Raw genomic sequence first — 12,173 nt, forward strand, 5'->3', positions numbered from 1 at the left:
TTACTATATTAAATAGAAGACTCTGACGCTCCTCCCCAGGAGTGTTAACTGAGACCCCATTCGATGCCCTCTTTTCTGGCTTTTTCTTCCAGGCCCTATAAGAGGATCTCATTTTTTCTTTTAAAAACTAACCTTAAGGGAACACCCTGGCGGTCCAGTGGTTAGGACTGTGCGCTTTCACTGCTGAGGGCACGGGTTCGATCCGTGGTCTCGGGGAACTAAGATCCTGCAAGCTGCGTGGCGTGGCAAAAAAAAAAAAAACCAAAAAAAAACCTATCATTTAATTTTTTCCTATAATGTAAGTAATACATGCTCATTATAGAAAATTTGAGTCTATAGAAACATGAAGAAGAAAATTTAGAGAACCCCAAATCCTACCTCCCAGAGGTATTAGCTCAGTTTTTACTCCACCCTTAAAAACAAATGAAACCCTAGAGCTTTAGTCTTTTCACTCAGTTCTTCATGAATTCTCATTTAATATTAATATTCTCTGCACAGTATTAGAAGAATCATATTTTGTTTTGTTCTTAGTTTTTTTATTTTGAAATAATGATAGATTCATAGGAAGCTGAGTCCCTCAGTGTCTCGGATAAGGTGGTGACATCTTATCTGACTGTAGTACAACAGCAAAACGAGGAAATTAACATGGAGACAGTACAGACCTCATTCAGTTTTCAATTTTTCTATACACTCCAATCTTCTTCTATTCAACAGAACAAAATGTGAAGCTACTTGTTTTAGTGACAAGGCATCTGAGGTGGTCCCTTTTGTTTCTGGCCAGCCAGATGCAGGTGTTGGGTCATCTGCACCGTGTAGATCTCTGAACAGCGGTCTCTCTTAGCTGAAACCTGCCTTCGCCTGAGGTCTGACTCGGAGTCCTCCTGAGGAGGGTTTGCAAATTGCCCTACTTACTACCTGTCTCACTGGCACGTCCCCACTGCCGCTTCCTGGCCACACCCTCCTACCTCCCGGAGGGAGGGTCGGCTGTGCACCTCCTCTTCACGGTTGTTTTCTGACCCCTGTTCTGTCCTTCACATCCCCCCAAGCCAGTCCGTCAGGCTTGAGAGGGACAGTGGCTTCAGGTTTTTAGGGAGGACCCTAGGGTAGCCTGCTGAAACTAATAAGCTTTGAACTTTGCTCAGGGTTCTAAATAGAACTCAAGATTCTATGAGGCCTCCAAGGTGATTTCATCCCCATGGTGTGGAGCCCTGGCCTATTGTGAATGTGCTGGTATCTAATCCCATTAGGCCGAGACTCCTTGTTTTAGGAAAAGTGTTATATAGACCCTGGTACATGCAACAGAAGAGACAGAGCTGAGCCCGTTGAAGCTGGGGTGGGGGGCCTGGAACCCAGCCCTCTTGGTGAAGGCCTGGAGTTAACACCAGGAGCGCGGAGAGCAAGTGGGCCACTGCCCGTCCAGTGTGTCAGAGCAGCTCTAGGTGAGACTGTCATGATACTCAGGAGGTGTGATGAACATGCCCTTTTGCTCTGTTCTTTCTCTTTGAACTTGTGTTGCTGAGTAGGAAATTGAAGGATGTCCCATTACTGCCCTCCTTGGATTATGAGAAACTGAAGAAGGATTTGATTTGGGGGAGTGACCGCTTGAAAGCCTTCTTGTTGCAGGCTCTGCGCTGGGTAAGTACCTTTTTCTTGAAGTTAAAAAAAAAAAAGGGGCTTCCCCGATGGTGCAGTGGTTGAGAGTCCGCCTGCCAATGCAGGGGACACGGGTTCGTGTCCCAGTCCGGGAAGATCCCACGTGCCGCGGAGCGGCTGGGCCCGTGAGCCATGGCCGCTGAGCCTGCACGTCCGGAGCCTGTGCTCCGCAACAGGAGAGGCCACAACAGTGAGAGGCCCAGGTACCGAGAAAAAAAAAAAAAGACCATGCTGGTTTTCTTGTCTGGCTGCCTTACCTGTATCTTTTAACCCATCTTCTCAAAATCTTTCTTCATGCTTCCTGCTGACACCAAGAGTGGAAATGAAAAGCAGCTTCTGAAGATCACTGTGGTCTCTTTTAAAAAACCCCTATGTTGGCGTCACAGCTGCCATTGCCTTCACTCGATGATTTGATACATGATGATTTGGTACATGTAGTTTCAAGGCCCCGGAGACGTCCTGGCATCTGGCCCTTCCCTGGCCCTGAGCCAGACTCACAGCTGGTGGTGTCAGTGTTTTAGAGCACGAGTCCCGCTCACACTGACCCCCGCAGACACCTCTGGATTTAGGTATTCCCCCACAGCCACACGAGCAGGCATCAAGGGTGAAAACTTATTAACAAGTCTTTAAGGAAAATAGAGTGTAATCTAAATAGTTGCTTTTCTGAGAATTCCCTGGTGGTCCAGTGGTTAGGACTCCATGCTTCCCCTGCAAGGGGCACAGGTTCGATCCCTGGTCAGGGAACTAAGATCCCGCAAGCCACGCGCGCAGCCAGAAAAAAAGAAAAAAGAAAAAAAGCCTTCGTTTAAATAAATAAATGGTTGCTTTTCTCGCCAATTTTCAGATTGATCACAGTTAAGGCAGTGGTCTCAAGCTTTCTGGTCCCAGACCTCTTGACACTGTCAAAAATTACTGAGGAACCCAAAGAGCTTTTGTTTATGTAAATTTTTTTTTTTTTTTTTTTTTTTGCAGTACGCGGGCCTCTCACTGCTGTGGCCTCTCCCGTTGCGGAGCACAGGCTCCGGACGCGCAGGCTCAGCGGCCATGGCTCACGGGCCCAGCCGCTCTGCGGCATGTGGGATCTTCCCGGACCGGGGCACGAACCTGTGTCCCCTGCATCGGCAGGTGGACTCTCAACCACTGTGCCACCAGGGGAGCCCTTGTTTATGTAAATTTTATCTACCAAAATTTCACAGTATTAGAAGTTGAAGCTGAGAAAACATAAAATATATATTTATTAATTCATTTAAGATGAACAGTAATAAACCGAGGACATAACATAACATATTTTTTATGAAAAATAACTAGTTTCCAAACTAAAAAAAAAATTAGTGAGAAGACTGACATTGTTTTACACTTTTATAAATTTCTTTAATGTCTGGCTTAATGGAGGGCAGCTGGATTCTCATCTCTGCCTCTACATTAAGTTTGTCACAGTATCTATCACACTTCATATGACCTCTGAGAGGCTGATCATTAAAAAGACAAAACATGCCTTAGTATTATTATGAAAATAATTGTGACCTTCTAGACTACCCTGAAGGGACTCTCCAAGTGTAGTATGGGGAACCCTTCTAGATCCCCAGGGTTCCCCAGACTACATTTTGAGAACTGCTGGCCTAAGTCAACACTGGTTCACTCTTTTTTTTTTTTTTTTTTCTTATTGGAGTACAGTTTATTTACTTATTGGGCTCTCTCTAGTTGTGGCAAGCGGGGGCTACGCTTCGCTGCGGTGCGTGGGCTTCCCATTGCAGTGGCTTGTCTTGCTGCAGAGCATGGGCTCTAGGCGCGCAGGCTTCAGTAGTTGTGGCATGCGGCTCTAGAGTGCAGGCTCAGTAGTTGTGGCACACAGGCTCAGTAGTTGTGGCGCACGGGCTTAGTTGCTCTGCGACATGTGGGATCTTCCCGGACCAGGGCTCGAACCCGTGTCCCCTGCATCGGCAGGCGGATTCTTAACCCCTGCGCCACCAGAAAAGTCCCTGGTTCACTCTTTAACTGAACAATCGATTCTAATTCACCTTGAAATAGCGTCAAACCCCTTCATGGATCCCCAAATTTCAGGTTATCTTGACGTCCAAATGCCTCTGAGTGATTTCCCCATCTCTCTGGAAAGCACTTGCACTCTGATGGTTGGCAGTGCTTCTGGGAATGTGGTCTGGAGGAGCACTCTGAGGACGCTCCAGGATCAGCAGGAGGAGTCCTGGGGCCAGTGTGTCTGCTCTGGTTTTGTTGACTAGAGTGGGTGGGGTGGCGTGAGTAACCGCTAGTGGCTGTCCCTGCCTGGAGGTTTGCCGCTGCTCCAGTTACCAGCCTCCCTTTCTTCGATTATCCGCCGGGCACTTGCTATCGGTCCATGCTATTAAGCCTCTTGGCGAGACAGGATGTTCCTTTGCTGAATGAATGTCATAGAACAAGCAGGAAAAATAAAGAGATCCTTGTAATTCTGTCTGAGACCCCTCCAGCCCCTCACCCCTCCACCCCAGCCCAGCAGTAGCCTCCGAACTCACCAGAAGGGCGGCAGCCCCTCTGACCGTGTAAAGCCCGTGGGTGAGAAGGTGGGAAGAGCAGCAGACTGTCCGGAACCCAGAGGTGGAGGTCCTGAGAGGCCGGTGTCCCGGAGAGGTGGGACCCGCTGCGGCCAAGGAGGGAGGCCCCGGGGGAAGAGAGGACCGTATGCAAAGAGGGCGGTGCCAGGGGTGCCACACGCGCGCACGCACACACACACACAGTATCCGCAGTGCTGCTGCGCCAGCCCCTGTGGGATGGGTCTGCTCTGTGCGCCTGGCGCTCATTCACGGCCCCCCCGTCGGGCACCACGCAAAGGCACCCTGTGTTTTCACACCCCCCTCGGCTGGACCACACGTCCCCAGCCCCCACTGCGCTCACATCCCCCCGTGCTGCCCAATAGTCTGCTCGTCCTTCGGGTACCAACTCTTGAGCCACTTACGACAAAAAAAAAAAAAAGCCCTCTCCAGGCATTGGTGTGCTGTCTCTTATCTGCTCCTTACAGTCCAGTCCAATACAATCCTTCACTGCTCTGGAGGTTACATGTGTAAGCTGACTCCTGCATCGCCCATTCAGAAGTACGTTGTAATTTTTTGTTAGCTGACTTGTTGGCTGGTTGGCCACCCGGCTGGGTATTACTCACCTTGTTTGGTGAAATGCATAGTTACTGGTGCTGCCAGCTGTGGGAACAGTTTCCTCCACATCGACACTTGGGTCCTGTTGCCCTTGTTTTTCTTCATTCTAGCGCTTGACCACATCGCACCCTGGAGAGCAGAGGGAGACCGTTCTGCAGGCCTACATCAGCAACGACCTCTTGGACTGTCACAGCCATAGCCAGGTGGGTGAGAGAGGGGCCAGCGCCCAGCCAGGGCCTGCATTTCTGGGAAGGATCTTAGAAGGAGGAGGCTTTCATTTCTATGCATATCTTCATCGTAGTGACTGTATGTCAGCCTGGGGCTTCTGTTAGCTTCCAAAATCTGCCGTCCACCCTGGACACTGGCCCACTTTTCACTTCTAATGCAGAGTCCTAAACAAGCTAGTACTGCTTGATTCAACTCCGGAGCCCTTTCCTGCCATTTTTCCTTTTCTCAAATTCCCTGCTCTTTCCCTCACCCCACTGCTTACCATGAGTCCTGAAAACTCAGCATGACTTACAAGGGGCAAGGCAGGTGAGCAGATTCAAGTTGTTTTCATCTGGGCCTGACTTAAAAAGTGTCTTGGGCTTCCCTGGTGGCACAGTGGTTGAGAGTCCACCTGCCGATGCAGGGGACACAGGTTCGTGCCCCGGTCCGGGAAGATCCCACGTGCCGCGGAGCGGCTGGGCCCGTGAGCCGTGGCCGCTGAGCCCGCACGTCCGGAGCCTGTGCTCCGCAACGGGAGAGGCCACAGCAGTGAGAGGCCCGCGTACCGAAAAAAAAAAAAGTGTCTTCAACACTTTTTGTATATAGCTTTGGACCAGATAGGTCTAATGGTGCAGTGGGAAAAGTATGGGGTTTAGAGGGAGGTAAACTGGTTTCAAATCTCTGCCCCACCGGCTATTGGCCAGACACCCTTAAGCAAATTTCTCAGTCTCAGGGAGATTTCCACCACCAAGAAGGGGCCATCACCTGCCTCGTGAGGTCGTTGGGATGGCTGCATGCGGTCACGTGTGGGAAGAACTTAACCCAGGGCCCAGCTCGGAGGAGTCCTCCTCCCGCCTCCTCATCCCTCTTCCCCAGGGTTCTCAGCACCTGGCCTCCTACCGAAGGAGGATCGACAGCTTGAACATGCCCTATGCAGAGAAGATACTGCATCTCATTATTTCAGTTTCATCCAAAATGCCCTAAAAACTTCATCTCCCTACTGTTAGGCTTCACAGTGTGTGCCCTGAGTGCAGTATCAATACCTCTCGGGATCGCTGATGAAACAGCCCTGGAGAAAGCTTGTTGCGCGTAATCTGTTGTGTGCACAGGCGACAGCATTTAAGGGTTTTGAGTTTCTTCTTTGTACACGATCATATTGTTCCCATGAAACAGTTAAGTATGAAAAATAAGTCCCTCAAATTCTTATTTTCTTTTCCTTTTCTTTTCTGTTGGTATTTGCAATGGCACGGAAACCAGCCTATAAGACACGAAGCAGCTGAAGATACACTGTCATGACTGAACGAACTCGAATTCAAAGAGTGGATTCAATACTGATTCTTTCTGAACTGTGATATTTCATTGAATCTAAGAAGTAATTTCTCCCCCCATTTTAGCATTTCCGAAACTGGGGTGTATCTAATAGCCGACGGCCTGTTACAGTTTACCTTGCAGTGCTTTTTTCTTTCTTGGTAATATATAAAAAAAATAATATGTCCTCCGATGAAAGGTGTCTTAGGTTTTGTGATATATGATATTTGTCAAAATGCCGAAATCTTTTTTTTTTTTTTTAAATTTTATTTTAATTTATTTTTGGCTGCGTTGGGTCTTTGTTGCTGCAGGCAGGCCTTCTCTAGTTGCGGCGAGCGGGGGCTACTCTTCATTGTGGTGCTTCCAGTAGTTGTAGCGCACGGGCTTAGTTGCTCCGTGGCATGTGGGACCTTCCCGGACCAGGGCTCGAACCTGTGTGCCCTGCACTGGCAGGCGGATTCTTAACCACTGCGCTACCAGGGAAGCCCCAAAATGCCGAAATCTTGATAGCCACTGAAGATGTCATATCTTCCTCAGGTCATTATTTTTAATTGCTATCGCTTATTTATTTTTTTTAATAAGGAATGAGCTGGAGTTACCTTAAAATGTCAGAGAATCTGCAGAGCAGGAGAACTCCTTGGGAAATATGGGTGCCGTGTTACCATGACACCAAAATAAATTGGGAGATATATATATATATATATATATCTCCCACGTTTTGTTTATCCATTGATCAACAGACACTTGAGTTACCTCTACCGTTTGGCTGTTGTAAATAACGCTGCATTGAACGTGAGTGCGCACACCCTCGCTTTTGTCTCAGTCAGTTCCTTGCTTTTCTTTGTAGTGTCCTCATTTGCATGTGTACCCTGAACAATATAGTGTTTGATTTGGGGTTTGCTGAGTGGCAAGCACAGACCTTGCTCTGCACGGGAAGGGTACTGTTCCCACGTTAGATGAAGGCACCTGGGGGAGATGACATGAATAACATTGCTGGATTATAATCAGACGTAGCTTCTCTGGGCTCTTAATGGTCCCCTCTGGGGACATTGGTAATCAGAGTCAGGAGACAGTCCCAGGAAGCACAGGGCCTCTGGCAGGGCTGAAAGGTAGGCCAGGTCCTGGTTATCCAGCAGCAATATGTATGGCCAAGGGGAATGGTGAGCCGCTCTGTAATTTGGGTTTTTAAGCTTGCCTCGCTCGTCTACTTCTAGCTCTCAGGAGCTGATCACATGAGAACACTTCTGTGGGGATGAAAAGACTTTCCACAGCTGATCCACACAGCAGGGTGTGAATGGGGGAGCTGGAGCTTCATCAGAACAAGGGCAGGGGTATCCAAGTGTGGATGAGTCTGGGCTCGCCTTACCCAGGTAGTTTGCACTCTATTTGAAAATATGTTACATGGTGCACTACTTTGGATCCCTGGCCGTATTTGCTAAAACTGCATAGTCTGTGTCCTAGCAAAACCACTCCTAAGTATAACCCCAACAGAAATGTGTCCATACGTTCAACTAAAAGATGTGTAAGAATGCTCATAGCAGTGCTATTTATAAGAATCAAAACACTGGCTATAACCCAAATGTCCCGTCAAGAGTAGAATGGATAAATCAACTGGGATATATTTGTAAAATGAGATGTATTGAGCAATGGGAAGGAGCACACAGCATACAACACGGATGACTCTCACAGACATAATACTGAATGAAAGAGTCAGACATAAAAGAATACATACTACATGACTTTACTTATTAAAAAATTTAAAAACGGACAGAACTAACCTACGACATAAGAAGCCAGGAGAGATATTGCCCTTGATTTGGAAAGGGACCCCGGAAGGGTGTCTGGGGCTTTGGTAATGATCTGTTTCTTTTTTTTTTGCTGTACGCGGGCCTCTCACTGCTGTGGCCTCTCCCATTGCGGAGCACAGGCTCCGGACGCGCAGGCTCAGCAGCCGTGGCTCACAGGCCCAGCCGCTCCGCGGCATGTGGGATCTTCCCGGACCGGGGCACGAACCCGTGTCCACTGCATCGGCAGGCAGACTCTCAACCACTGCACCACCAGGGAAGCCCAATGTTCTGTTTCTTGATTTGACTACCGGTTACCCACGTGTCGTCAAGCGGCACACTCATGATCTGGGCAATATTCTGAATGGATGTTATATTTCAATAAAAATTTTACCTAAATGAATATGGTACAGTGGCAATAGGCATCTTGGGGATGACAGCCTTTGGTATGTCACTCTCCTGAGTCAGTCATTCAGCCTGTACTGGTGGCCCTCCACATCTGGGGCACAGCTGCCTTCCAGAAATCTCTTTTCACCAAACGTATGTTGATTCCTTGCAGCCCTTTCCTGAATTGGATCTCTGTTTCCAATATTCCATATTGTCTTCTTGGTGAAGCCTTTAGTTAATAGCTTCTAGAAAAAGGATGGATGGGAAGTATATTTTTCAAGACTGTGTATGTCTGAAAATATCGTTATTCTTTGTATAGAACTCTGGGCTGTAAATAATTATCCTTCAGAATTTTGAAGATATTGCTTCATTGTCTTTTAGGTTCCAGTGTTGCTGTTGAAAAGTCCCAAGCCATTCTAATTCCTGACCCTTTGTATGTGGCCTGTTTTTTTCTCTCTAGAAACGTGTTGAATCTTTTCTTTTTCACCAGTGTTAATGAATTTTCCATTGATGCCTTTCATGATGTGTGTTTGATTCACTGTTTTGGGCACTTTGTGACCCCTTTCAATCTGACAACTTTAGTTTTGGGAACTTTTCTTGAGTTGTTTTGTTGATGATTTCCTCTCTTGTTTTCTCTGTTCATTCTTTCTGAATGTTGGGCCTCTTGAACTGGTTCTCTAATTATCTTTTTTCTCATATTTTCCATGTTTTTCATTTTGTTCCACTTTCTGGGAGATTTCCTCATCTTTATTTTCCAACCCTCCTGTAGAGTTTTTCATTTCCCTTTTTTGTGTTTTTTTGTAGCATTCTGTTGTTTCATGGATACAGTTATCTCTCTGAGGATATTAATGACAAATTTTGTCTATTTTTAGTTTTCTTCTCCCTGCACAGTCTCATTTCCTCCAAGTTGCTTCTCTCCCCTGCCCCATTTGTTTTGGCCTTATTTTCCACGTTAGAAACTTTCCTTGAGTTCCTGGTAGACCTTGGTTATCTCCTAATGTTTAGAGTGGAGGGACTGAAAAGCTGACTGGCCGTTCTGAAGGTGAGGGTCAGGCCTGTAGGCATAGAGCTCCACTGAGGGTGACCCTGGTGGGCCATCTGTTGGGAACCTCTGATTTCAGGAACTTTAGTTCTTTCCCTGTTTCCAGGGCTGGTCATTCTCCTCCAGGAAGTGTCTTCTAATCTGCCTAGAAGGTAACAGTCTGGTTGGCAGTGTTCCGAGAGCCAGGTAGGGGAAGAGGATGGGGGTGGCTCTCTGTCGAGCATTTATCCTGCTTTTAGGCACCACTCCTGCTCCATTTTGGTGTGGCAGCCCTGCTCCCCTGTGCCTGCTGCCCTCCGTCCAGAGACCTTTTGTGTCTCTCAAAAGAGAGCGCTCCCAGATGTGTGATGGGAGGTGCACGGGAGGACAGCTGTGCCGGAGCAGTGCGGGGGGGACCTAGCTGCTGCCTCCACAGCTTTCATTCCTTCTTCTTGATTTCCCCCCAGTTCTTGAGACTTCTGAGGATTGCGTGACGTAAGCTGGGTGATTCCTCATTGCCCGCTTGGCGTTCTCGGGTCTGCTAAGTTTGTTACCATCCTGCATTCATGATTCCAAGACTGTGTTGTTATAGTTTCTTGTGCTGTCCTCTCTGTCCTTGAAGATTTGTCTCCTTCATTTACTGTAGTTTTATGGTGGTTTTGGAGGGAGCGCAGTTAGACGAGTGTTGGATCAATTGTTCTACCTGGAAAGACGTCAGCCACAGTAATAGCAAGTAGTGTTGCTTACTCGGTGCCGGTCACCATTCTGAGTGCTTCGAATAATTGATTCTTCTAAATTTGGAAGACTGAGAAACATATTTTTTTTGCCAACTCTCAGAAAAAAAGTCAGTTGGAAATCAAGACCGAATCGCCTCTAATAAGTTCACTCAGAGGAAGAGGACAGCAGACCTGCAGAGGAGGCATACGCTTCCCTCTCGCTTTTCTCTCACTTCATTGCTTTCCCTCTTTTGATTATATTTTTTTAATGTTTATTTTTTTCTCCCGTAGAGGAGCGTGCTGCAGCTGCTGCACTCAGAGAGCGAGGTGGTGCGGCAGTACGCGGCCAGGCTCGTCAACGCTTTCGCATCCCTGGCAGAAGGTGAGACGGCAGCTCCTCGCCGACTGAGGGGAAAACGATGAAAAGCTGAGAATTATGTTTTCTGAAGACTTAAGCCCGGATGCAGCGTCTTACCTAGCTCAGAGGGACTGCTCTGAAGAGGCAAGGGGGGAGCCAGGGTATAAAAGAGTTTTTGCAGCAAAGCTGAGGTAGACAGAGCATCAAAAGCTTACTGTCGTTAAAGAAAACCAGACATCTCAAGTTAAGGAATTCAGCACTTTTCTGTGCACGGGATGATGCAAGAGTCTGGGCTCACTGAAATCATTCCTTTGACAGGCACCTCGGCGATCTAGGGCCATATCCTGTGCTTTCCCATCCTGAACCTCTTCAGGGTGCACCGCTGGGGGTGGCTGCAGGGGCTGAGGGCTTGGCAGCGGGCAGCCCGTTGGTCTCCATCCTGAGCTTCCTCAGGGCTCACCGTCCAGAGTGGCTGCAGTGGCTTGATGGCTGCAACATCCTTTGCTTACTGATACGGCAGGCAACATTTTGTTTTCCATTGATACCTTCAAAGAGAAGAGCTAGGTCTTGTGGATGTGTTTTTCCCTGTGAAAACACATTCTTCCCCAAGTTTCTTAGCAGTGACATGTGATTCCTCAGTTTATTACTGTTTAATGCATCTAAGGTCTTTTGAAAAACTTAGTTGTTGTCATATTGCTGTAACTTACGTCAGAGCAGATTTTGATGGTTTGGGAGTTTATTTTGTTAGCCTTTGGTTTTATTTTGTAAACTTTCTGGTATTGTAACGTAGTACTTTTTAGATTGCTCTCAAGATAGCAGGTAATGCATTTTTTATCATTTTCTACTTAAGGCCAAATAAGGTTGGTGAAATAAAGTGATCCCAGTAAGCACTATACCATGTCTTTCAAAACACTAATCCTTTTAAATCAAGAGGATTTGAAAATTCCCAAAATAACATGCCACCATAATTTAATTCAAAATGATTTTACAAAATGCCATTACCTCCCATAAATTCTACTTTGTTTGAGCTCTTTTTAACACGAATAATGGGAGTTTTAAATTGTGACTGTATGACACTCCAGAAGTCTTTTCATTCATTTGTTTGTTGTTCCAGCCATTTAACAAACATTTTATGATAAGCCAGGGTATGTGCCGAAGACCATTCATATAATATGGTTGAACTTTATGTCTGAGATTAATGTCATCTGTATCAAGATACAAGTTCACAACAGGCTAGTGATGGGGTCCCAGGTATGGTTCCTAACTTCTTCTGGGTGTGCCCAGAAAGCACTACTGGGCTGCCTCTATTGTTAAGACTAAGAGGTCCCAGGTATGGTTCCTAACTTCTTCTGGGTGTGTCCAGAAAGCACTACTGGGCTGCCTCTATTGTTAAGACTAAGAGGTTCATAACACACAGATTCATCACCCCCTTTTTCCTTGTGATCTGACTTTTGGGTTCAAGATTTTGGGTAGGGACTTCCCTGGCGGTCCAGTGGTTGGGACTTTGCCTTCCAGTGCAGGGGGTGTGGGTTCAATCCCTGGTCGGGGAGCTAAGATCCCACATGCCTCACGGCCAAAAAACTAAAACATAGAACAGAA

At 47.1% G+C, this 12,173-nt stretch overlaps 1 protein-coding gene across 3 annotated transcripts in view; it reads left to right on the top strand.

Moving 5' to 3' along the window:
- The window catches only part of ARMC9 (armadillo repeat containing 9), a 119,736-nt gene that overhangs the window by 43,594 nt on the left and 63,969 nt on the right, over positions 1-12,173 (top strand). For all 3 annotated transcript variants that reach the window (XM_065881216.1, XM_065881219.1, XM_065881218.1), the window contains 3 exons: positions 1,524-1,635; positions 4,904-4,996; positions 10,508-10,598. In XM_065881216.1, coding sequence (XP_065737288.1) covers positions 1,524-1,635; positions 4,904-4,996; positions 10,508-10,598 — 296 coding nt within the window. The remainder of the gene's footprint in view (positions 1-1,523; positions 1,636-4,903; positions 4,997-10,507; positions 10,599-12,173) is intronic.

This window comes from Phocoena phocoena, chromosome 7, assembly GCF_963924675.1.
Source record: "Phocoena phocoena chromosome 7, mPhoPho1.1, whole genome shotgun sequence".
Lineage (NCBI taxonomy): Eukaryota > Metazoa > Chordata > Mammalia > Artiodactyla > Phocoenidae > Phocoena > Phocoena phocoena.